We start from the raw sequence: 24,568 nt of genomic DNA on the forward strand, positions 1-24,568 counted from the left end.
TGCCTCTGCTCAGTGTGGATGCTTGCAGACAAATGCTTGGTGCAAGTACTTTGCCCTGCACCCTCCACCCGCACCCTGAAGTATTGTGGGTGATGAGGGGAGGACGCACCCAGGATGCCTCAGCTCCCAGGCCCTGTGTGAGTAAGGTTCCTGCAAGGATTTAGCTAGATGATGTACTCGGTCATTCATTCAGCAAGCAAACAAACACTGATCGGGCTCCTGCTGCACACCAAGCGCTAATCTAGTGTACGTGCTCCTCTGCTGTCACCAGGAGGGGAAAGGCATTTTCATCACATCTACTATGTGGCTGGCACTGTGCTAGGGCACTTGAGGTTCGTGTGATTAGTGTAACCAGCCTACGTGGTGTGGCTTGCAGAGAAATTTAGGCTTATGGTGTTTAGGTGACAATAAAAATGTGCAAATGCTAGCCCGCGTACCAGCCAAACAGCATCTCCTGTGTCAGGGAAGCTAAGCACACGGGCCATGGACAGTGCCCTCAATTCACGCTTCCCTTTGCTTTCCCCCCTCCTGCCCTCCTCCCCTGCCGTTCCCACAGCAAACCTCTGTCCTGGACTCAAGTGCCCTCAAGACCCGGGTGCAGCTCAGCAAGCGAAGCCGCCGCCGGGCTCCCATCTCCCACTCCCTCCGGCGCAGCCGTGTTAGCGAGTCGGAGAGCCGGTCTCCTCTGGAGGAGGAGGCCGACAACGCGTGGATGTTCAAGGACTCAACAGGTATGCCACGCCCTCCCTTCTCCATGGACACCACGCTGAACCGCAGGACGGATTTGGGTTAGAGACAGAAGTTCCTCCTTTATGGGCTGTAGGATAGTAGAGCTCAAGTGACGTGGGGAACTGCGCTCTCTGGTTCTGCGGACCTTATTAGAAACTGGGTCAGGATGATATAGTCATTGGGGCTCCTTGGGTTGCCAGGGACAGAGATACAACTTAATAGGTTTTTTACCATTTCTGCCTTTACCCTTACTAAATTTACTCACACTTCCTTGAGGTCTGTTTGCCGGTCTGGGCCAGATCCTTGAGTTGAAAGATCAGGTTTATTTATCATCGGCCTCTTTTGTTTCCAATCAATTATTTAAGGCTATGCATTTTCCTCTAAGGACTTCTTTGGCTGAGTCTTAGGGCAAAACCTGAAATGAATCTCAAAGAGCCCATAGGCATCAGCCACGGAAGGGTATTCCAGACAGAACAGTGGATCAGAGGGGCAGAGGTTCAGGAAGAATGTGTGTGTGTGTGTGTGTGTGTGTGTGTGTGTGTGTGTGTGGCAGGAGCCTCTGTAAGTGGTTTGGGAATAGCAGGGATCATGCCGGAAACAGGCAGAGGCCAGTGCATGGACAGTCATGATTCCTTGCTAAGGAGTTTGACATCGTCCATAGATAGGGAACCACAGAGGAGTGTTAAGAAGAAGCAGAATTGGGGCACCTGGGTGACTCAGTGGTTGAGCATCTGCCCTTGGCTCAGGTTGTGATCCTGGGGTCTTGGGATCGAGTCCCGCATTGGGCTCGCTGCAGGGAGCCTGCTTCTCCCTCTGCCTGTGTCTCTGCCTCTCTCTGTGTGTCTCTCATGAATAAACAAATAAAATCTTTAAAAAAAAAAAAAAAGCTGCAGAATCTCCTCTTGTAATGGAAACCGTAGCAGGTGACCTCCTCGCTCTACACATATGCAGCAGTTAGTCCCTCAAACCGTTGTGGGGCCTTTGTTCACTTGGGGTTTGCCCACAGCAACCAGTGGGACGTCAGGCCAGGCTCCAAGCTGAGTGAGGGGTGACGTTTCTGAAGAAATGCTTGGAGGGTCCTCCCTCCCTCTCCTACCTCATGTTTATTATCATTATTATTATTATTTTAAAATTTTATTCATTCATCTGATAAAGAGAGCACAAGTAGGGGGAACAGCAGAGGGAGAGGGAGAAGCAGGCTGTCTGCTGAGCAGGGAGCCCGACGTGGGACTCAATCTCAGGACCCTGGAATCATGATCTGAGCCATCCCGGGCCCCCCTCATGTTTGTTCTTAAAGGAAGTGTTTAAATGCCTTGAGTGAGACCTCTCTGCACGCTTTCTGGGTTTGCTGAGCCAGATTCCACTGAGCTGCCTGGGGCAAGTAAAAACCAGCATAGGTGGGATCCCTGGATGGCTCAGTGGTTTAGCGCCTGCCTTTGGCCCAGGGTGTGATCCTGGAGCCCCAGGATTGAGTCCCGGATCGAGTTCCGCATCAGGCTCCCTGCATGGAGCCTGCTTCTCCCTCTGCCTGTGTCTCTGCCTCTGTCTCTGTGTCTCTCATGAATAATAAATAAATAAAATCTTAAGAAAAAAAAAAAACCAGCGTAGTGACAGAGGCACACCGTACCCCCAGCTGGAACATGTCAGCAGCCCTCTGGTTCCCAGCAGCCTTGAGGAACCAGCCTGGGGCTGGGGAAGGCCTGGGGGTCCGCTTTCTGACCGCCCCCAGTTCCCTGCACAGCCTAGGGGCTCCAGAGGAGCAGGCCTTGCCTGGTTCCTCCCCGTCCATCCCCATTCCCTCCCCCTACTCCGCACTGCACCCAAGCCCACGTCAGGGCCTCCAGGAGGCTGGAACCCCTCACCCCTCACCCCTCACGCCTCATGGACAAATGGTCCATGTCTCCAGAGTGTCTCCTATGAGGCTGGAGCATGGCGATGGGGTTAAGTCCCCATAAAGGGGGCTCTGGCGGAGGGAAGTGGCTTCCTGGTCCAGCCCTGGGCAGACCTTCCATGAGACACACGAAGCCCTCTGCTCCCCCTTCTGAGACCACGAGCCCCCTGCATGGCTGGATTAAAGCATTTCTGTCTCCTTCCCCCCGCCAAAGACTTGCTTCTCTTACCCTGACTGGGAAGGAGCCAGGAGCCAGGAGGTGGGTGTGTCTGTGCCTTCTTCTCCCAGGAGAACACCTGTCATGCCGCATCGTCTGCGATGAGAAACCTGTTTGTAAAATGGGCCAGTGATCACTTCCGGGCGGGGCTGGCGCGAGGACTGCAGGAGGGACTGTGCAGAGGGCTGGCTGTCAGTGACTTCAGTGCTGTCTTTTCTTTGCCACAGAAGAGAAATCTCCCAGGAGGGAAGAGTCAGATGAGGAGGAGGAGAAGCCCTCCAGGGCTGAGAGGACGCCCAGCAGCCATCTGCAGAGGATGCCTGTGTTTCCAGGCATGGACCCGGCCGTCCTAAAGGTACCAGACTTTGCACCCAGAGCTATCCTCAACCTTGGCAGCAGAGGGAACAGGCCCCATGTTTCCTTCCCTCCGCTCCCCCCACTCCCGTCCCCTCCTTTTCCCCTTATTTCCTTCCCTCCTTCCTTCCTCTCCATTTTTGAAACAGTTTGACTCAAGAAGTTCCAAAAATAGTGCAGGGGATTTGCATGCCTCACCCCAGCAATACCTCACATGGCCACAGTACCTGTCATGTTTTGCAAGTATAAAAAAATCAGTGAGCAGTAGATGCACGCTTGTCCCTGTGGCTGATTTGATAGGCCTTCCAAATGCGAATGTCTTGCAGCCGCTGTGCTAGACTGGGGGGTGGGGGGGAGTGGGGTGGGGGTGGGGGTTCCTGCCTTTCATTTCCAGGATGGGGACAGATGATCTGTCACACGGCAGCCTAACACAGCAGGCAGCGAAGGCCCTTGGCTCCCATGTGGACGCCCCGTGTAACCCCAAGGCCAGTTCTTGGGTTCCTGGACACAGCTTGGATCCACCACACACTGTCCAGAGGAGGCTCTTGCGATTCGTGTGCTGTGGTTAGCACGCGCTCCCCGAGCCTAGTGGCAGCCACACCTGCTCCAGTTAGTCTCGGCCATGGGCAATGCTCAGCAGTTGGGAACAATCAGGGGAGGCCGCTGCCGGGCTCGTTCTTGAGGGACCGAGGGTGAATCCCAGGTCTTGAAGATTGCTCAACCTTTCACCGTTAGGCTTCTCCTCTGTAAAATGGGGAAAACCAGCCTCTAACTCAAGCTAATGTGCATCAGACGTATTAGGCCCGGTAGAGTCCAAATGGTGGGTGCTTAGTGCACAGAGCCCTCAGGCGGGTGATGGCCATGGGGGCCGTCCCGCGTCGCCTTGGAGACAGCTGCCACCTGCCACCAGCACCCCCCTGGGCCTCAAGGGAACTCTATGCACACCATACTGTCATCCCAGCCCCAACCATGTCCTCCAAAAATAGGGGGAGACCCGTTGCCTTTTTCCTTTGGGAAAGTAATACTCAGAACCTTACTTCATTCCTGTGGACACAGGACCAAGGAGCTTAGCAGGGCTGAATGTCATATGCAAGATGGGGCCGTAAGCGCCATGTCGGGGTTCTTGGGGAACATCCTGTCCTGAGAACACACAAGTGGTGGCTTTTCCATTGAGGATGACATGATTGTGTGGGGTTCTGGTGGTGCTTCTTTGATCCTCGTGGCCACGGGTGGCCACGGAGGCTACACGCTTGGCCTCTGATTTCTCTTAGCCTCCAAGGTCAAACAGCATCTCCCCTGCCCTGGGATTTCCTGCCTGGGTCCATTCAGTTGCTGGAGGGCCATCAGATGGGACCCCTCCACAGACCACAGGTGGTTACAGACTCGGTTCTCTTCTCTCTCCAGGCTCAGCTGCACAAGAGGCCAGAGGTCGACAGTCCCAGCGATACCCCAGGCTGGGCCCCCCAGCCCAAGACCCCCAAGTCCCCCTTCCAGCTGGGCAGTCGTGTGCTGCCCTCCAGCATGGAGAAAGACGAGAGGTGAGGGGTCCTAGGGATGAGCAGCGCCCCCCCCCCCCCCCCAGACTCAGGATGCAATGCTGGGAAGTGCTTGCCTGGGTCTTAGAGCCGAATGCAAGGGGATTTTCAACTATTATTTTCCCCTCTAGCAGCAGAACTTTGTTCACGTTAAACTTTGGGCAGCCTGATACCTAAAATCACACCATGGTGGGGGAAGAGGACCAGGAATCAGGCCGGCTGGCCTCTCATTTACCCTCTTCCCTCCACGCCGGCTGGCCTCTCATTTACCCTCTTCCCTCCACGCCCCACGTGGAAATCCAGAGCTGTGTTGTGGGAAGACTACTGACCTAGTCCAGCCCTCTCCAGACTGATTGGGAAACAGGCATCCTCTCTCCTCTTGCCCTCTAGGGAAGGGCCTTTGTCTCAGGTGAATCAGAGAGACCCGGGAAGATGGATAAAAGGGCACAGCCAGGGTGAATGAGATCCATGAATTCAGCTGCCCTGCACAGAGCCACTGGCCCTATCCCAGGCTGGGCCAGCATGACACAGAGATGAACGCAGCACAGCACCTGCCTCCTCCCACCCAGGGGGCTCCCAGACCAGGTGCTTAGGCAGCTGGGGGTAGAGGTTACAGAGCACAGCTCTAAAATCACACACATCACGCAACCCAGGCTCCATCTCAGCAGTGCGGCTTAGGAGCTTCATGGCCATGGAGTCACTTTGCCTCTTTGGGCCTCAGTCTCCTTATCTGTAAAATGGATTGGCTCATCATTCTAACCTTCCAGAACGATCATGAGGATGAAATGAGGAAGCGTGTGCAGAGCCCTTTGCCCTGGTGCTGGCTTACAGACGTGCTCACTACAGGATAGTGGGATTCTGGAGTGCCTGGGGGGGTCAGTCACTTGAGTGTCTGACTCTTGATTTCAGCTCAGGTCATGATCTCAGGGTTGTGAGATCAAGCTCCCACATCAGGCTCTGCACTGGGCATAGAGCCTATCTAAGATTCTCTCTATCCCTCTGCCTCTGGCTCTTCCCCACAATTTCCTCCCTCCTTCCCCAAAAAGGGTAGTGGGATTCTTATCACAATTTAACACATAAAAGTTAGCGATTATTCACACTAGTGTAATGTTATAAGTGTTGCAATAGAGCAGCAAGCTATAGCCCACAGGCCAAATTCAGCCCGCTCTCTGTTTTTATAAATAAAGCTTTATTGTCACACAAGCACACTCATTCCTCTCTGTGTCATCTAGGGCTGTTCTTCCATTACAGCTGAAGAGATGACTAGTTTTAGCAGACACCTCATGACCCACAAAGTCAAAACTACTTACTATCTGGCTCTTTATCTGACCCCCACGATAGAGGAAGGGCTCCTAACCCAGACTTGAAGAAAAATGCAGAAAAAAGGCTTCCAAGAGAAGGAATTTCCTGAATTGAGTCAAGATAGAAAAAAAAAAAAAAAAAAAAGGCAGCATGAGGAGGTCCCAGGCTAAAGTCACAGCACGTGCAAAGGTCTGGAGTCCCAATAGTACGGAGAGCTATAGCCAGTGCATTTAATCAGAGAACAGAGTGAGTTGTAGCAAGAAAAGGATAAGAGATTGAGAGAGAAACAAGGTCACAGTTGAGATGGTGTATCTCGTGCTCTGAAGACACCAGAATTGCAGGGCTGCTCTGGAGTCAGCTGAAGGCTCCAGCATTTCTCCAGGGCTGGGGAAGCCCCCTGACCAGGGTCTCGAAAGCACCTCTGGAGGCCTGGTCTGGTGCCTCTGCCATCAGGTGACACTTGCCTGGGGGACCCCAGAGTCCTGTCTGCCCAAAGGACCTCTCCTTCCTTGCATACTCCTCATCCCACCCCAGCTAGATGAGCGAGTTCCCTGAGACCTCTCAGGCCTTGGGGTCAGGAGCTTTCTCTGAGGTCAACACAGGTCAGATTTTGTGAGTGCTATGTTTAATTATAAAACTAGTATATGCTCACCATACTAGACCACAGTGTGACGTTGGGGCATCTCTCCTGTCATTTTAAGTCTTAAAATGTAGTTGAGGGGATCCCTGGGTGGCTCAGCAGTTTAGCTCCTGCCTTCAGCCCAGGGCGTGATCCTGGAGTCCCGGGATCGAGTCCCATGTCGGGCTCCTTGCATGGAGCCTGCTTCTCCCTCTGCCTGTGTCTCTGCCTGTCTCTCTGTATATCTCTCATGAATAAATAAATAAAATCTTTAAAATAAAATGTAGTTGAGATTACAATTATATATACATAGTTTCTTTTCTGTTACATATTTCATGTGGTCATTTTCCCAAAGCCATTAAACATCTTCATAAAAATGATATTTTTTTTCAAAGAATGATGACTTTATGGCTTTTGTTAAAATGGTGTGTTCTCACTACAAGCGATTCTGAGAATACAGGAAAGTACATGAAGAAAGTAAAAAATAAAAAAGAAGTGTCACCACTGAGATGGTGGCTGCTCAAATGTATTCACTTTGAGAAAATTCACTGACGTGTGCACAGGTCACAGGTTTGAGTGGTTTGAGTACTTTTCTGGATGTGTGTTCTTCAATTTAAAGAAGCTAAAACAAATCTTACCCACCCCCCATCCCCCGCAAACAATCATGTTTCATTATTTGGTGAACAGAAGGCATCTATCTGTGTCTTATGGGTATTGCATTAGACAGTGTTCTCCAAAGAAACAGAACCAATAGGATGTATATATACATGTACACAAACAGAGCAGGGGGAGGGAGGAAGGGAAGAGGAGAGAGAGAGAGGGAGGGAGAGAAAGAGAGAGATGTTGAGAAACAGCGAAAGAGAGAGAGAGATTGAAATTTATTTTAAGGAATTGGCTCACATGATTATGGGTACCACCAAGTCCCAAATCTGCATGGCAGGCTGTTAGGCTAGAGACTCAAGGAAGAACCAGTCTTGTAGTTTGAGTCACAAAAGCAGTCTTTTATCAAAATTCTCTCTTCTTCTGGGGAGGTCAGTCTTTTCCTATTAAGGTCTTCAACTGATTAGATGAGGCCCACCCATAATACCGAGGGTAATCTGCTTTACTCAAAGTCTACTGATTAAAATATTAATTTCACCTTAAAAAATACCTTCACAGCACCATCTAGAATAATGTTTAGCCAAATATCTAGGTGCCGTGGCCTAGCCAAGTTGACACATACAATTGACCATCACAGGCATTTACATGGGTAGAGAGCAATAAGGATGGAGACGTGCCTGGGTGACAAATGGATAGACGGAAATAAATTCTTGTGTCAACGTGACTTCACAGCTGCCATTATTTCATAGAATGGTGATTTACTTACCATTCCTTGATGTTGGGTGCTTTGTTTAATTCCTGTATCTTGCTCATCAATCACAATAACATAGGTACCTTCACCGCCTGTACGTGCCCAGCTCAGCAGCACCTGGGTGCTGTGGGTGCAGGGTCAGCTTCCTCCCAGCCCTGCCTGCAAGGAGTCCTAAGTCTGGCACACACTTGACTGTGTCTGGCTTTGTGGTTTCAGGTCGGAAGAGCCCTCTCCCCAGTGGTTAAAGGAGCTAAAATCCAAGAAGAGACAAAGCCTGTATGAGAACCAAGCTTGAGCAGGTATGAGGGGAGGGCGTGGTGGAGAACCTGGGGAGAGCCTGCAGTCCAAGGAGTGGAGATCCTGGACTGGGAGTCAAAGGGTTAGAGTCTCGAGGTGTTGCACTCTAGGAGAGAGAAGAGAAAATGGGTGCAAGTGTCCTGGGTTCCTCTAAAGGGAGCAGTGAGGATCTGTTCTCTTAGGGGAAAAAAAACCCAGGTGGACAGCCTGGTCGAGGAGCCAGATAACCTAGGCTCTGGGCTCACACACTTCTCACGGCATCTCAAAACCGTTTTATAAAGTGGAAAGGCAGGACATCAGAGGTTAGCCTAATCTGAAACGTCTCTCCAGTTTTTACCTTCATATACCACCTGTATAATTAAAAATTATTTTGAACAAAAAAGATTTAAAAGGTGAGATGATTAAATATGCCCTGGTGTAGGTCCCACATGACTTCACATCTCGAACTTCAGGCTCTCAGTAAAAAGGGGTAACAGCGCCCATGTCACCAAGTGGTCCCCGGAGCTCACTGAGGATGCACTAAAGTGCTGGTGGTCAGTCCTAGGTGTAAGAGCACTCGCTTCCTGCTCCGTAAAAAGTTGGCTCTGATGTGAGTAGCACAGGAGACCCACCAGCGCTTTACCCAGAAAACACAACAAAGCATTTTCAGGTCCTCCTTAGTGGCAAAACCTGACCTGCATGGATGTCTGTACTTTACACTGCAGGTATATTATGGGGGCGTTACATAGTATGTTTGTAGATATGTCACATAATGTATATTTATGCATATATGCGTGTATATATGTGTATATAATAACCTCTCCCCCACCCACCCGATTTCTAAATCCCAGGTAAATCTGCACTCAAGGGTTTGGGATAAGGAATCTGACCCTGTGTTTATTTTGTGTTTAGCGCTATACATGTAATATTTCAGTTAACCTTCCAGCAGTACACCTGAGGAAACAGGCTGGAGTCCTAACCTGACCTTCCACCTGCCCACCGTCCTCACCCCACTCCGAAAGAAAGAAAGAAAGAAGAAGGAAGGAAGGAAGGAAGGAAGGAAGGAAGGAAGGAAGGAAGGAAGGAAGGAAAGAAAGGAAGGAAGAAAGAAAGAAAGAAAGAAAGAAAGAAAGAAAGAAAGAAAGAAAGAAAGAAAGAAAGAAAGAAAGAGTAAGAAGGAATTAAAGAAAAAAGGACACCTGGATGGCACAATGGTTGAGCATTGAGTGTCTGCCTTTGGCTCAGGTCATGATCCCGAGCCCGGGGTCCTGGGATCAAGTCCCACATCAGGCTCCCCACAGGGAGCCTGCTTCTCCCTCTGCCTGTGTCTCTGCCTCTCTCTGTGTCTCTCTCATGAATAAATAAATAAAAATCTTTTTAAATTTTTTTTAAAAAGAAGGAAAAAAAAAGTTATCTTTCCTGGCCTGTGGCTTGTGGGGATGGCCATCTTGGAGAATACCAGAAAAGGTTTAAAGGCTTGATGGCAGAGACACATAGGGTCACATGTTCCCCTTGCTGACACCAGGACTGTCCCTTCCTCTCCAGACAGGGGACACTGCCACGTCTAATGAACAGAAGCCTTAACTGTCAGAACCCGAAGATGAGGCCACGCTGATGTCATTCCTCCCTGCACATGGTTACCGACCTGGGCCCTTCCAGTTGGGTGGAGAACACTATCCAGCGCCTCCTGCCCCTCTGCAGACTCTCCCCGGATCAGGGCGGGAAGACCCACCCTCCTCAAGCACTTGCACGTCTCCCCAGACAGCACTTCAAGCTGAGAACAAAGCCAGGCTGCCCAGAATTGTCCATGCTGGTGGTTTTGTGTTTTATGTAAAAATGTGTGTTTCTGCCTACTTTAGACATCACTCCAGGAACATCAGTTTGAGGCTGGACCATCTCCCTGGGTTCCGGAAAACACCTGTATTGTGAAAGCACCTCTTTCTCCAGGGCAAGTCTCTTTCAAAAGCATATTTCCAAGGAAGAAGAAACTCTGTTTCCTGCTGTAATTGTGGTCCAGGGCAGCGTTATTGGGTTGGGTTTTGATTGCTTTTTTGGTGAGTTCCATCTCCCTCCCTCTCAAAGAATCAGCAGTTCCAATTTTTTTTAAACATACCACCCTCATTTCAAGTATATTTATCCTTACAATGGGGCTGTGTGCATAGTTGACTTGTTCATTATCTATCACTTTTACTTGCTTTAGAAGGCGTTAAAGCAATAATTCAGCCAATTTTCTTTGAAATTTGATATGTATGTATGTTTTTTACGTTAAAGAGCAGAAGGAAAGATGTATGAATAATTTGCTTGAAGTATCCAATCATCTCAGGTTATCTTACCCCATCCATGCTTTTAACAAAAACTCCAATTGTCATCTTTGTGTGTATAATGTTTTTCTTGGTTTCTCTTCATTTGAGCTCTGGTTTCTGTGGAGTGACCTTTGTCCCTTGGCCTCAAGGGTTCATAAACTGCAGCCCAAATGTGGTGCCTTTTCCACTCAAACATCAGACCCGCCCTGAGAATTTTTTTCTCCAGTCTTTTTTGAACACCACCGGAGTTGCCAGCATGGAAGAGTCATTCCAGATTGGAACAAATGGATGAATGGGGGGTTCTTCTGCTTCTTCTCACCTCTTCCTTCTACCACTTCCCCGCCCCACCCCCTGCCAACCCCACCCAATTGAGTGCTCCCTCGAGGTCCAAATGTAGGAAGGGAGGTCTTGCTGAAATCCTTCTCTGGACAGAAGTACTGGATGCTAGGTGACAAAGTGTAGGATTTGCCTTGCCTTTTTTCTTTCTTGCTAACCCTAAGCTCATTCCCAGGAATATCTAAGACCTCTGGGGGTTGTAGGCACTCTCTACATGGTCTTTCTTTTTGGAAATCCTCAACACCAGCCTCCTTCACCTGTGAAACCCAAGGATCCAGCAAACACCCCAGATATTCTTGACTGGCCACCCTGCCATGCCTGGAGTTGCCATAAACTTTGTGCCAACCTTCTCTGGGAGATGCCCATTGCTGAGAAAGATGCTTGGGCAGTTCATTGGACCCCCTGTGACTGCTGAGGGGCCCCTGGGCTGAGTTTCCTAAGGCTAGATATGGAAGGGATGGGCCTCACGCATACCCACCCATTGACTTCCCAAGACATGAAAATCTTTCTTGATAAATCCATTTGCAAATGGTGTCAAAACATCCCTTCCTGCTCCCTGGCCATGTCTTCAGGAGTCTCCATTTGTCTCCCCATCTCTTCTTCCTCCCTTATCACCTTTGACCATCTCTTCCTTCTCTTGGGAGTGGGGGTCAGGGGTACAGGTCAATCCTGTTTTTCCAGGTTCAACTGAAGCCCTGCCCCCTTCCCTGTCAGGTTAGCTGAACTTCGGCTACCGATGGGCAGTTGTGCGGTTGTAGATCCTGTCACCCACCCAGCCTTTTCCATCTGGAAGCCTCATGCATCTGTGTCTAGAGATTTGGCCTACTTGATAATAGTTTGTGTTCTTTTTGTTCTCCGAGTTAGTGGTCAATCAGTTCTCTGTGGCCTTTGGGTGGAGATACAATTCCTCTAAGAACTGCATCTTTGGGTGATTTTTCTTTTCTTTCCTTTTCCTTCTTAAGTAGGCTCCATGCCCAGTGTGGAGCCTAGCTAGCACAGGGCTTCAACTCACAACCCTGAGATCAAGACCTGAGCTAAGATCAAGAGTCAAATGCCTAACTGACTGAGCCCACCCAGGTGTCCCTAGATCTGGTTAATGTTTTAAAACAATTTTCATGCAATGGCTTTCCAGGTCAATAAGTCCCCTTTAAAGGCACTCATGCTCTGACCCTGACTCTTTCTGTCTGTCTGTCTTTCCTTCAGGTGGGAAGGGCCCCTTGGTACCATCCTGGTCAGTAGAAATTGACCTGCTGTGTTCAATGAGATTATAGATACTCACCATGCAGAACTCTCCAATCCTTAATGAGATGTGTCTTAGCCCAAATATACTCAACACGAAAGAACACTTGAACATGAGATTAACCTGGAGATCTTTTGCCTAACCTCCCACACCTTGATTGGAAATAAATATCCTTTAATTCCTTGGTGATTAGGACATTCAAAGTCCATCCTCTTGGGATTGAGGAGAACAGCCTCACCTCTTCCTGCAGAGCAGACATCACAGTGGGTCAGGAGCCACCCTCTCCACACAGGCTCCCCTTGACCTCTGGGTCCCACTACGCTCAGTGCAAGGAAGTTAGAAGTGACTGGTGCTTGGAACTTCTGCAGATGACTGGGCAAGCATATCATTGGTTTTCCCCTCTTCCTAAGCTGAGTGAACTCTTTGGCATTAAGCGAGTGGTTATATGCTAGTTTCTTGAGTTTGCCTGGAGCCTCTTTTTAAACTAACTTAATATGCCTTAATCGTTTGTATGCAATCAAATCACCTGCCCTCATCCAGGCACCTTCCTGGGGGTCTTTGGCTCTCCTTAAATGAGAGTCTTACACAGAATGCAAATCCCTATGTATGTACAATCTGTCTGTCTACAGACACACAAACACGCACGCACACACACAGACACACACACACACACACCCTTTGCACATCAGCATTTTGACAGCTGGTCTTTTGATAAGTCTGTATCTTTTTCCCCCACCACAGATCCCCTTCTTCATGGTCCCTTGCCTGATGAAACAGAGGCCTTTAGCCTATGAAATCCCATGGCAAGGCCTCAAAAATCAGTGTTGTAGAGAATTCCTTGGTGCCACCAGAGAAATTCTGGCAAAACTGAAGCTTCACATTGTTTCAGGTTGGGGGTTTTGAGTGACATTGACCTGACAGCCTCAGGTTACCGAGGATTCGGGAAAAGGACCATCAGATTGGGAAGTTTTCCAGGGGACAAGCCAAGTCCTATGCTTTCAGACAAATGTATTCACCTCTGTGTGTGCAGGAAAGTGAGGCCAGCTCTAGGTATTGCTAAGGAGAGAGCATAGCAATAGGCACAGGCCAGGGATCCCAGAGCTTAGAGGCTGTGCAGCAGAGTGGGGGAAACCATTGGCATGCTCTCCCCAACGAACAGCTCAGCTGCTTGCACCTGGTGCTGGTGGCTGCCTTGTCCATTTACACTTGCACATTTTTCATCATGATGCCCCCAGACTGCCCCAGGAGCCAGGCATAATCACAAAGCTGAAAATCCACAGGCACATGGTCAGATCACCTCCAAAACTAAATGTTTTGGCAATGGTGACTTGGGCCTCTGTGGAAGACAATGTCCCAAGGAGAACGTTGTCAAGCCTGCCCCTCCCTCACCAGTTTGTTTCTCTCCCTCAGTCCCTGTGGTTCTCCCCCCCCCCCCACAGTCTCAGTCGCCTCCCTTAGTACAGGAAGTGAGGTTACTTAGCCCTTTGTGTAACTAGCGTTTCAAGGTGGGCCCGAGGGGAGATGTAGAGGCAGGAGAAAAGCTCTGTCCAATGGGAGACACCCTCCCCGCTAATTTACGCCATGGCAAGTCACTACAGTAATGGAGAAACCTCCTACAGCCTCAATTGTGCCTTTCTTCCTCTACCACATGTTAAAACGTGGAAGCAAAACCCCCATGGCATCATGATTCTACGGGGTAAGAGGGACAGTGTTGACAAGGAGGGGACCACCTGAAGCAGGCAGGACCCACTCCACATCTGGAAGGGAATCCTCCTGGGGCTATAGCCACCTAGGGAGCCGTGGATCTGGGCTCTGCTGAGAAGCTGCTACTAGTCAACCCTGTTGGGATTTGGGGCAAACTGATGTTCTGGAAACGTAGAGCCACTTAGAAAGTCAGTCGGCTGGAGTGAGCTGGGTCTTTGCCAGTCTCTCTCCTTTAGCTCCCACCACCCCACCCCTCTAGAATTTACTTTCTTTTGTTTGGATTGGTTCCTGCAGGAAGGGGTGCAGAAATCTGTCCTAGAAAGTCAGCCTGAGGTTCCTGGCAAGTTAACCCTGAAAATCAATCAGTCTCTCCCACACCCCCAAATCTCCTTAAATAGTCCCCCTCTAACCTGGTGCCCTAAGATGTCCCTCCATGAATCAGACTGGCCCTTTGATTTTTTTTTTTGACAATCTCCAGTGGTGTCACACCTGCATAACAAACAAACAAAAAATCATGCCGTTGTCTAAGGAACAATTTGAGCTTTTTTACTGGTCTCATTCCACATAGCCTTATAGATCCTGTAAATAGGGGGCTCGCAAAAGTAATATATTGTGTTATGGGAGATATTTTGTACTGTGTCGTTTCCTAAGTCATACCAATATCCTAGAAGTGATGCACTTCCCAGATGATTCTGATCCTCAAAACACTTTGTAAATTGGGGGGAGTGGAAATACATATAAATATATTATATATTTTCCTAGCCTTTCTTCTGGGTCCCTTCCTGAGATATTTGAATCATGGTAGAAAAGAAATTCGAGTCCTGTGTGTAAGGAAGTTACACCTGCTGGCGTTCTTGCAATTGCCTTATCAATTCACAAGCTCTAGGGGGTTCTGAACAGAAGGTGGACGACAGGCACTTTATCCAATCCCAGAAAGAATCTCTAATCACGTGACTGAGAATTCATCGAGAAAAACCTATATTTTTAATGTTAAAACAAATGGGGCTTCCTGGACCTCACAGAGTATTGGCTATCTACAAGTGCTTTTATATTTTGTAACTGTAAAGAGGTTTCATATGCGCAGAACAGTCGGGAATCTGGTCAACTGCCGTCAAACAGGATGACCTTTGCATGTACAAAGACGTTGCATTCAGACCATGAAAATAGCAAATAAAGCTTCGATGCAAGTTGCACTGGAGAACTTGGTGTGTCAGTGTGTGGATGAATGGGCTCTCCCATGCATGCACGCCCGTCACCAGCTGAGTCGGTCTGTTGTCTGTGCTGAGCTGGGGGCCACGTGGCGGGAAGCGGGGAGCTGGGGTCCCGGGAGAGGGGACCCATAGAGACAAAGCAGGATTTCCATTCAACGTGGGCTTGAATCCTCGCCCTGCCGCCTCCCGGCTGTGGGATATCGCTGAGCATCGGAGCTCCAAAATGGGGGTGTGATAGTGATGTTAGCAAGATTTAAGGCACTAGTTCTCAACTCAACTAGGTGGATTGTGCCCCGCTTGCCACCCCATGACATCTGGCCATGACGGAAGACATTTTCAGTTATTACAGAGAGGGAAGGAAGATGCTACTGGCATCTAATGGGTAGAGACCAAGGATGCTGCTCAATATCCCGCAGTGCACAGAACGGCTTCCCCACCACCAAGAGTTAACCGGCCTCAGATGGCAAGTAGTGCTGATCTGAGAACTCTAGACTAAGGAAACATGGCAATGCAAAGGTCCTGGGGATACAATAGGTCCTCAGGATCCTAAAGGATCTGATGGAAGGAAGTCACGCCACCTCTTTCTTCCCCCGTAGATCCCTAGCATGTGGTGGCCACGTCCCAAGTAATGGGGTCGTATCCAACGCTGTTCATGGTCACCAGCTGGAGGTTGTCCATTGGTTTGAACCGTCAATAGCGGGCCAGATCCTCAGTGAATGGAAGCAGGCACTTTGTTACATGATCTCTCCATGTACAGGTGTTGCTCTGACCTCCAGCGACTCACCCAGGGTCACACAGGTCCACCTGCTTTCAGAGGCCAGCAGCCACACACAGTGTCCCACCGCCATCTCCAGGGGTGCAGGGTAACCGGGTTTTAGGCTGACTGGAGGATTTTAGCCAAAAATAATAAAACCAAGTCCTGTTTCGTAACCATTCACTCCTTGGCCCTCTCTTCATTTTAGTCTTCCAATAATATTTAATTATAATTTAAAAATGCATCGGCCTAGGTTTTTGGTTTGGGTTTGTTTTTTGGTTTCTGTGTGTTTAGGTTTGTTTGGTTTTTTTTGAGGGGGGATCATAGATAAGGTGACTGTCATGATCACCTTTATTTCTATTGAGGCTAAGATCTGGTGCCTGCGGCAGGCCACCCCCTCCTCCTTCTCCCTGCTGTGTCACTTTGGGTAAGGGACCTCACCTCTCTGAAGTCAATTTCTGAGCCACTCATAAAAGTGGGGGATCATAGTTCATTCCCTAAAGAGGGCTGTGTGGGGCAGCCCAGGTGGCTCAGCTGTTTAGCACCACCTTCAGCCCAGGGCGTGATCCTGGAGACCCGGGATCGAGTCCCACATCGGGCTCCCTGCATGGAGCCTGCTTTTCCCTCTGCCTGTGTCTCTGCCTCTCTCTGTGTCTCTCATGAATAAATAAAATAAAAATCTTAAAAATAAATAAATAAATAAAAATCTTTAAAAAAAAATAAAGAGGGCTGAGTGAGGGTGAAATAATGTTCATGAAGCTGGCACAGTGCCTTGCACACAGTGGGTCTTCAATAAATGGTAGTGTGAGTTGCATATGCCTTCTACATAAATAAAATCAATCTTTATTGGGTCTGTTAGCACATCCCATGGAAACCCAATTTGGGGGTTATATTTAGGGTGATCTGACTTAAAATTTAGGCCATATAGCACATAGGAAAACAGTGATCTGGGGCCCCTCGATTTAAGAGCTGGTGTCACCCAAATAGGAAGGTGATGGCTCTAGAAAGCCAAAGAAAGGGAGTTGGGGGGCACTGAAGAGCTCACACCCTGATGCTCCCCTGCCCCCCGGCGCTATCAGGCTTCCCACAAAGCTGATGAGGTCTGTCTGCCCCCGGAAGCCATCAGGGGCCAAGGCGGAGCACACGGCACTGGGGCCTCCCTGGACCTGCTATTGGAGTGCAGTGGCCTGAGCAGAATCGGGTGGACAGGGCGCTGCCTCAGCAGGCCGGGATGTGCTGGGCTGTCGAAAAGCGCCCATAAATAGGACACCCCGAGCAAAGGTGGACTGAGTCCGCAGCCGGTGCTGGCCCCTCTCTTCTTCCTGAGACTACAGCAGCAGGTCCATTCTGGGACGGGCAGGGGCAGGGAGGCGAGAGCTACCCCGGCTGGTCCAGACCTTTGGGAATCTCCGAGGGGCAGGCACGGCTGGCCCCTGCACAAACCGGGGATTCACCCAAGGCCTGGAGCCAAGAGGGAGGACACGATACAGCTGCCAAGCCCAACTGCTGTCAGAGGGAGGTGGCCAGGGCTGAGCCCCTGGGCATGTGCTTTGGGGAGGGGGGGCCCAAAGACCAAGCACGGCTGAGGAAGGGGCGTGAGCAAATCTGGGGGGAGGGGCTGCCAAGGATGCTGAGAGTCTCCTTGAGCCGGACCAGGCCGTATGTCCTGCTGAGGCCGGGTGTAGGCAGGATGGGCAACCTGAGGGCTTTGCATCACTAGGCCTGTGGCCAGAGCATACGGGCCATGCAGCTGTGCCTGGGCCGTGGTGGGGAGCAGCGGCTGTGGGGTGGCGATGTGTGTGCCTTGTGGACCACCGTGGATGTCTAAAGTGGGCATGGGGTGTGTGTGTGTGTGTGTGTGTGTGAGAGAGAGAGAGAGAGAGAGAGAGAAAGAGGGGGAGGCCGTCGTGTTCAGTGGGTGGGATGTGACTGTGTACAAGGATCACAGGAGCTTGAGTGTGTGCACGTGCATCCGTGTGCGTGTGCTGATAAACTGGAGAACAGTCCCGTGTGTCTGTGTTTCACAGGGATCATGAGGATCCTCCCATGATGACCTCATTGTGACTATCTCGGGGCTGTGTTGTGTGTCACGGTCCCCACAGGGATGAAGGGGAACTGTCTCTCTGTGTCTGTGTCTCTTAAGTGGCTGGTACACAGTAGGAGATCCATAAATGCATGTGGAATGAGTAACTGAATGTATGGAAACTGGGCTGCAGCAGGTGTCCCAGCACCCAGTCCCACATCCTGCATTCTCTAGACGTCTGTCTGTCTGTCCATCTCTCACCAGTCTGTGGTCTCCCGCTCATCCCGTCACCCAGCGCCAGGCCAGGCACCGTGCAGGTGCTCGTGGAATCTCTGGTGGACAAAAGATAATAGCTCAGAGCTCAGAGGTGGGAGAGATCCCTGCAGAGAGGGACCTCCGAAGCCCACCCTCTGGCCAGGGTCCAGAGCTGGTGTGTCCACACAGAGCTTGAAGAACCCTGTGTGGGGAAGCAGTTGAGTGTAGGAGGAGGGCATGTGCTTTGGAGCCAGGCCCAATCCTGGCCACCACCTCACTGCGTGCCTTAGGGAAGTGGCTTCACTTCACTGGGCCTCAGAGTTTCCCCCTAAAAAACAGGGATCCTGATCCTATGACTGTCCCAGTCCTTGTGGCCCATGACAGGTGCTCAGTGGATGTTTGTTGAATGACTGAAAGACCGAATGCAGTGAGCGATAACCACGTCCCATAGGCAGCAAGGCTCTGTAGCTCATCCTTGACTTCAATGACATCGACACCTGGTTTGGCCCGGGTGGACCTGGTGACTCGTTTTCCTTTGGTTGAAGCCAGAGGTGTTCCTGGGGAGATGGCTGAACAGCACGGAGCTCCGGAGCAGGCTGCAGCTGGCAAGAGCCATGGAGGCCTAGGGGGCAGCTACAAGGTACGGGGCAGGGAGGGGTCCCGGGGGCTGAGGGCCTGGGGCTGCTCTTGGGTTTCAGGGCCAGCTTCCCCTGCCAGGCAGCCCCCCTCCAGAAAGGAGCAGCGGCCCTTCCGGCCACTGGGGGCCAGGAAAGACACCTCACTCACCACGATTTTACTGCATCTTCTCTCTTTTGTGTCCTCACCTGCAGAATAGAACTGGTCACACAAACGCAGCCCGTCTCAGTGGGGCACAGAGGCCAGGGGGTTTCAGGAGACATGGTGCTGACCCTCCTGCCTGACCTCAGTCCACTTCCCTGGCTTCTCTGGGCCTCACCAGCCCCATCTGGAAAATGGGAACAGTGCTCACTGTCTCAGGCCCCAGAGCTGGTGCTAAGGAGGATTCCAACAGCTGGGATTTGTTGGCTCTTCCCTCTCTGAGCTGTCCTTGGGGGCTTTAATCTGAGAGAGGGTCTGAGGATGGATTGACTGAAGGGATTACTGTGGGCAGGAGCATTTCTGTGGACATGCTGGTGGCATTAAGGAGAGTGAAAGAGAAGCGAGGCCTGCCTGGCCCTGGGCCTGATTGGTGGGAGCACAGGGTTGGTCTAGGGCCTTCTAAAGGCCTTTGCAAAGCCCCAGGGGCAGCTGCCCACCAAGAAGGTGGATGCCACTGCCAGTCCTTCCCGGTTCCCCTGGCACCTGTGGGCCTTGCCCTGTGCACACCATGGTGAGAAAAGAGCCAGCTGACTTACTGAATCCTGGTGCCTCCGCCTAATTTGCTGTGCAGCCTGGGACAAGTGGCTTAGGCTTTCTGAGCTTTCTATAAAATGACCAGAACATATATACCCCAGGGACCTTCTACAAAGACAGTTTGTGCTTCTAGGTGGAGAAGAGAGGCAAAGCCCTTCTCTTCCTTTTATTTTTTTTAAAATTTTACATTTATTCATGAGAGACAGAGAGAGAGGCAGAGACACAGGCAGAGGGAGAAGCAGGCTCCCTGTGGGGACTTGATGTGGGACTCGATCCCGGACCCGGGAGCCACCCAGGCGCCCCAGCCCTCCTCCTCCTTGGCAGCCTCTTCCTCTCTGGGCCTGGGTCAGGTGAAGGTCAATCCGGAGGCTGCAAACTGGTGTTACCCTCCGTCAGGCACACGGACATTTCACATTAAGGGAAATATAGATTTCTGGCCTCTCTTGAAAAGTTTAACACGGGGCCCACGTTCCCTCCTGGCCATAAGCGGCTTCATTTCCCTCCCGTGGGTCGCTTCGCTCCTCAGCTCGGCCCGGTTCCTGCCAGGTACTCGCAATCCCTGGTTGGACGTTCCCGGAGGCGTTCCCTCCGTGGCCACGACGGGGCAGTGCAAGCCCGAGGCCGAGGCTGGCTGTGGCCGTGCGGGTACCTGCCCGCAGCGCCCCAGCCCCAAGGAGGAGAGGACGGCGCGGGCGGTGGGGGCTGGGGCTGGGGCTGGGGCTGGGGCTGGGGCTGGGAGCGCGACCCCGACCCCGTGGGATGCTCAGGACGCGGCCCTTTCAGGTGATCGTGTACGAAATGGAGAACTTCCAGGGCAAGCGGTGCGAGCTCTCGGCTGAGTGCCCCAACCTGACAGAGAGCCTGCTGGAGAAGGTGGGCTCCATCCAGGTGGAGTCTGGGCCGTGAGTACCTGCACCCCCAGCCCCCTCCTCACAGCCCTGAGCTTTCTGAGAATCAGGAGGTCCCGGTCCCGGTTCTGGATCTGCAGTGGGGCCTTAAGCAACTCCCTTCCCATCTCTGGCCTCAGTTTTCCCATCTGTCAAATGGGAATAACAGTGGCGTGCGCTTCAGATGGAGTTTTTGCGAAAATGAATAGAAAGATACACATAAATAATAGCAATATAATAATAACGAGGATGAGGAGGAGGGAGAGGAACTGTCTTCGGATTACCTACTGTGTGCCGGACATCGTACTAAGGCCTTTCCTGAGCACCTACACAGGGGCCGCTGCGCATAAAATAGACTTCATACTGTCTCCCAGGATGATTTTCTGGCTCAGAGTCTCAGCTTCCAGTATGTTCTAGGAGCTCCTTAAATACTTGGACCAGGGATCCGTGGTAGGGTTGGAGGGAGGGTTCAAGGCCAAAGGTCAGCAGCTTGGAGGCCCTCCCCTCACTAGACACGGGTCCTCCCTCAGAAGCAGCGGTGGCGACCCGGGCCTGTTGCCTCCCACAGGTGGCTGGCGTTCGAGCGCAGAGCCTTCCGCGGGGAGCAGTTTGTCCTGGAGAAGGGCGATTACCCTCGCTGGGATGCCTGGTCCAACAGCCACCACAGTGACAGCCTCCTGTCCCTCCGGCCTCTGCACATCGTAAGTACCGCCCCTGGCACTCCGGGGAGCTCCGAGAAGCAGGACATGCTGGGAGCTGGCGGGCCAGGGTCCCTGCCTCCGTCATCTCTGACCTAAATGATCGCATGCGACCGGAGGCAGGTGGCTCTGGAATTGTCACTGGGCTGGGGATCGGGACAGCAGGATGCACATCTTGACTTCGCCAGCACGGCACTGACACTTCCCTGGGGAGCCCTGTGTAAATCAGGAGCCTCGTGACCCGGTCTCGGCTCAGTATCCCACAGTGACACTTTCAAATGTCACTCTGCTGCCCCACCAGCTTACCCCTCGCTCGGTGGCTGCCCCAGCCCTTCCTCCTTGTCACAGCACCTGCTGCCTGCTTGCAGGACTGCGGGAGGAAAGCTAAGACCATGTCAGAACCTGGCTTAGCAAGGAGGGACTCCTCCTACGTTACTCATGTTTATCTCCTTCCCGCCTCTCTGTGCCTCGGTTTCCCGATCTGCTAAATGGTGGAGTTTCCCAAGAGCTGATAAGGGCCCCTGGCGGTTTCCTGGCTCCGGGGGCTCTAAGATTCCTAAGGACCCGCCCTAGCGCCGTCCCTCCCGCAGGCCTCTGGGGACTGCCTTCCCTGGGGCCGTGGGCTTGGGGGTGGGCGTGACCCCGTGGCCCTGGAGCCTCTCGGCACCTCAGCGCCCCTGCTCCGAGCCTGGGAGCAGCCAGCTCACCCCGTGATAACCCCCCCCTCCCCCCAGGATGGCCCAGATCACAAGCTGCACCTGTTCGAGAACCCAGCCTTCAGCGGCCGCAAGATGGAGATAGTGGACGACGACGTGCCCAGCCTCTGGGCGCACGGCTTCCAGGACCGCGTGGCGAGCATCCGGGCCGTCAACGGGACGTAAGGGACCCAGCCCCCACTCCTGCCCCTGCGCCGCCTCGCCCCAGATACAATCTCCATTCACTGTGCTTGCTGCCCCGCATGACCCTGGCTCACAGCCCCACTCCAGAGCCCCGGGCTGCAAATGCCTAACTGCTCACATTCCTGTCCCGTTGGATTTCCAGCAAGCTTTGACTTGTAGGAGGTTTTATCTTTATTTTCTTTTTTAAAGACTTTATTGATTTATTCATGAGAGACACACAGAGATAGGCAGAGGGAGAGGCAGAGACACAGGCAGAGGGAGAAGCAGGCTCTGCAAGAGAAGCCCGATGTGGGACTCGATCCCAGGATCCTGGGATCATGGCCTGAGCCAAAGGCGGACGCTCAACTGCTGAGCCACCCAGGCGTCCCTTATCTTTATTTTTTAATCAAGTGAATCTGTTCCTCCTACCTGTCCCTGTCTAAATATTTGCTCCTTTTTGAAACATCCCCAGACCCTTGAACTAATTCTCAGGGTTGGGTTTTTTTTTTTTTTTTCTTTTCATAATCTTGGTCTTTGCCAAGGTAAGAAGTGACATAGTGATTCTCTAGGTATGGCCTGACTAGCACATAGGAGAGTACATAGTGCATCACCTCCTTCCTTCTAGGCTTACTAGCTCTGTTAATGCAACCTTAAGATCTCCTTCTCTTTGTCAGTGACTGCATCTCACCCTATGGGCTTGAGGTCTGGGCTTGAGCCTTGAAAGGTGCCGCCTCTCCCTGATAATAATTTATTCAACAACTTTTTACTGAGCATTTCCACGTGCAGCATATGGGGCAACAAGCATTACACAGCCTCAAGAATCTTAGTCTGCTAGGGAGACACACAAGGAGACAGGTATCCACAATTGACAGGTATTCACAATTCACTGAGACCAGGACTGTGATGGGGGACACACGGGACACGCGGGAGCTCTGGGAGTCCCCACCGGGGAATGCCAACTCGATTCTGCCTGGGGGCGTCAGCCAGAATCTGAATCCCCCAGATTCAGTCCTGGGGGAGGAGACACACAAACTAGGATGTAAAGAATATGAATGAAAGGGGAGAGGGACACCGGGCAGAAGGACAGGACGTGTGACGGCTCAGAGACACTCCACTTCAAGGAAGGTAGAGCAAGCGAGGTTAGAGCATGGGGTGTGAAGAAAGAAGGTTGAGGGACGAGGCTGGAGACGGTTAGTGAAGGAGCAGCGTAGGGAGTTTGAATTCTCCCGAGGGCCCTGGGGAGCCAGGGAGGAATTCAGGCAGGCGGAGAGGGTGGTCCCATGCCGGCTTTAAGAGGCTCGGTGGGGCTGGAGGCGGGGGCCGTCCGTCCTCACCCCGACCTTGGTCCCCGGCAGGTGGGTCGGCTATGAGTTCCCGGGCTACCGCGGGCGCCAGTACGTGTTCGAGCGGGGCGAGTACCGCCACTGGAACGAGTGGGACGCTAACCAGCCGCAGCTGCAGTCCGTGCGCCGCATCCGGGACCAGAAGTGGCACAAGCGGGGCTGCTTCCTCAGCAGCTGAAGGGCACCCAGGCCCCAGTGGCCCAGACCCGCCCTGGGGGGCAGCAGAGGCAAGAAGAGGAGGCTCCAGGGCCAGGGTGATGGTGTGCTTGTCCCCCCTTCCCCGGAATCTGCTCAATAAAGCCTGGGGCCGGTCCCCCACCTGCCATGTTCCTCTGCGTCACTTCTTGAGGGGGCTGAGGCCTTAGGGCTCTGGGAACCCCCCAAGGGGGGCTGTGAGCCAGGCTCACACCATAGGCTCTAGTTGTTTTAGGCAGTCACATGCACATCTTGCACTGACTTTGTGTTTGTTTTCCTCTCTGTGTTTCCATCTGTCAGTCTATCCATCCATCCATCCATCCATTTTTCCTTCCATCTTTCTGCTTTTCTTCTTTCCATTGATTTATCCATTCTTTCACCCACCCATCTTTTTATCCATCCTTCTATCCATTTGTCCATCAGTTCTTCTGTCCATCCATTCTCCCGTTGATCCATCCATTCTCTCTCTTGTCCATCCATCCATCCATCAACTCATCCATCCATCCTTCCATCCATCCATCCATCCATCCATCCATTGATTATCCATCATGTCCACCTCCATCTCTCTGTTAGTGTCTGCTTTCATTAGTTTATTCAGGAAATGCCAGGCCCTGTGTAAGGCCTGAAGACACAGCAGGGAACAAAACAAAGTCCTGCCGTCACAGAGTTCACCTTCTAGGGACACAGGAAACAAGTAGATTCCAAATATAATGTTAGGAGGTGGCAAGTGCTACAGGTAGGAAAGTGCAGTATTATGATGGGAGATGATGATTGGCGGGGTCAGAGATCTCTGCTCTGAGCAGGTGACATTTGAATTGAGACCTGAATGAACATGAGAATATTCCAGGCAGAGGAATAATGGGTGTGAAGGTCCCAAGCAGGAGTATGGCGGGTGATGGAGACGTGGCGAGGAAGGCAGTCAGTCTAGAAAGGAGTAAGCAGTAGAATGGGGGAGTGATCAGGGAGGGAGGGGAGCCAGGGCAGTTAGAGCTTCGCAAACCCTTCTCTGAGGGAGGTGGGAGCCATGGAGAGTCTGGGAGAGGTGACGCATGACTTAACAGGATTGCTCTGGCTGTGGCACAGAGTATAGACCGTG

At 51.8% G+C, this 24,568-nt stretch overlaps 2 protein-coding genes across 2 annotated transcripts in view; both read left to right on the forward strand.

Moving 5' to 3' along the window:
• KIAA1671 (uncharacterized protein KIAA1671 homolog) overlaps positions 1 to 15,055 on the forward strand; it is a 201,934-nt gene extending 186,879 nt beyond the window's left edge. Inside the window, 5 exon segments of the mRNA XM_038575480.1 lie at positions 557 to 731; positions 3,065 to 3,192; positions 4,596 to 4,729; positions 8,215 to 8,297; positions 9,820 to 15,055. Coding sequence (XP_038431408.1) covers positions 557 to 731; positions 3,065 to 3,192; positions 4,596 to 4,729; positions 8,215 to 8,293 — 516 coding nt within the window. The 3' untranslated portion in view covers positions 8,294 to 8,297; positions 9,820 to 15,055.
• CRYBB3 (crystallin beta B3) lies at positions 4,680 to 23,567 on the forward strand. Its single transcript, XM_038575481.1, has 7 exons — positions 4,680 to 4,729; positions 8,215 to 8,297; positions 18,646 to 18,740; positions 20,255 to 20,373; positions 20,927 to 21,059; positions 21,791 to 21,933; positions 23,290 to 23,567. The coding sequence occupies exons 3-7, from the start codon at positions 18,666 to 18,668 to the stop codon at positions 23,453 to 23,455; spliced, it is 636 nt and encodes a 211-aa protein (XP_038431409.1). The 5' UTR covers positions 4,680 to 4,729; positions 8,215 to 8,297; positions 18,646 to 18,665; the 3' UTR covers positions 23,456 to 23,567.
• Positions 23,568 to 24,568: the final 1,001 nt, after the last annotated feature.

Source organism: Canis lupus, chromosome 26 (assembly GCF_011100685.1).
Source record: "Canis lupus familiaris isolate Mischka breed German Shepherd chromosome 26, alternate assembly UU_Cfam_GSD_1.0, whole genome shotgun sequence".
Taxonomy (NCBI): Eukaryota; Metazoa; Chordata; class Mammalia; order Carnivora; family Canidae; genus Canis; species Canis lupus.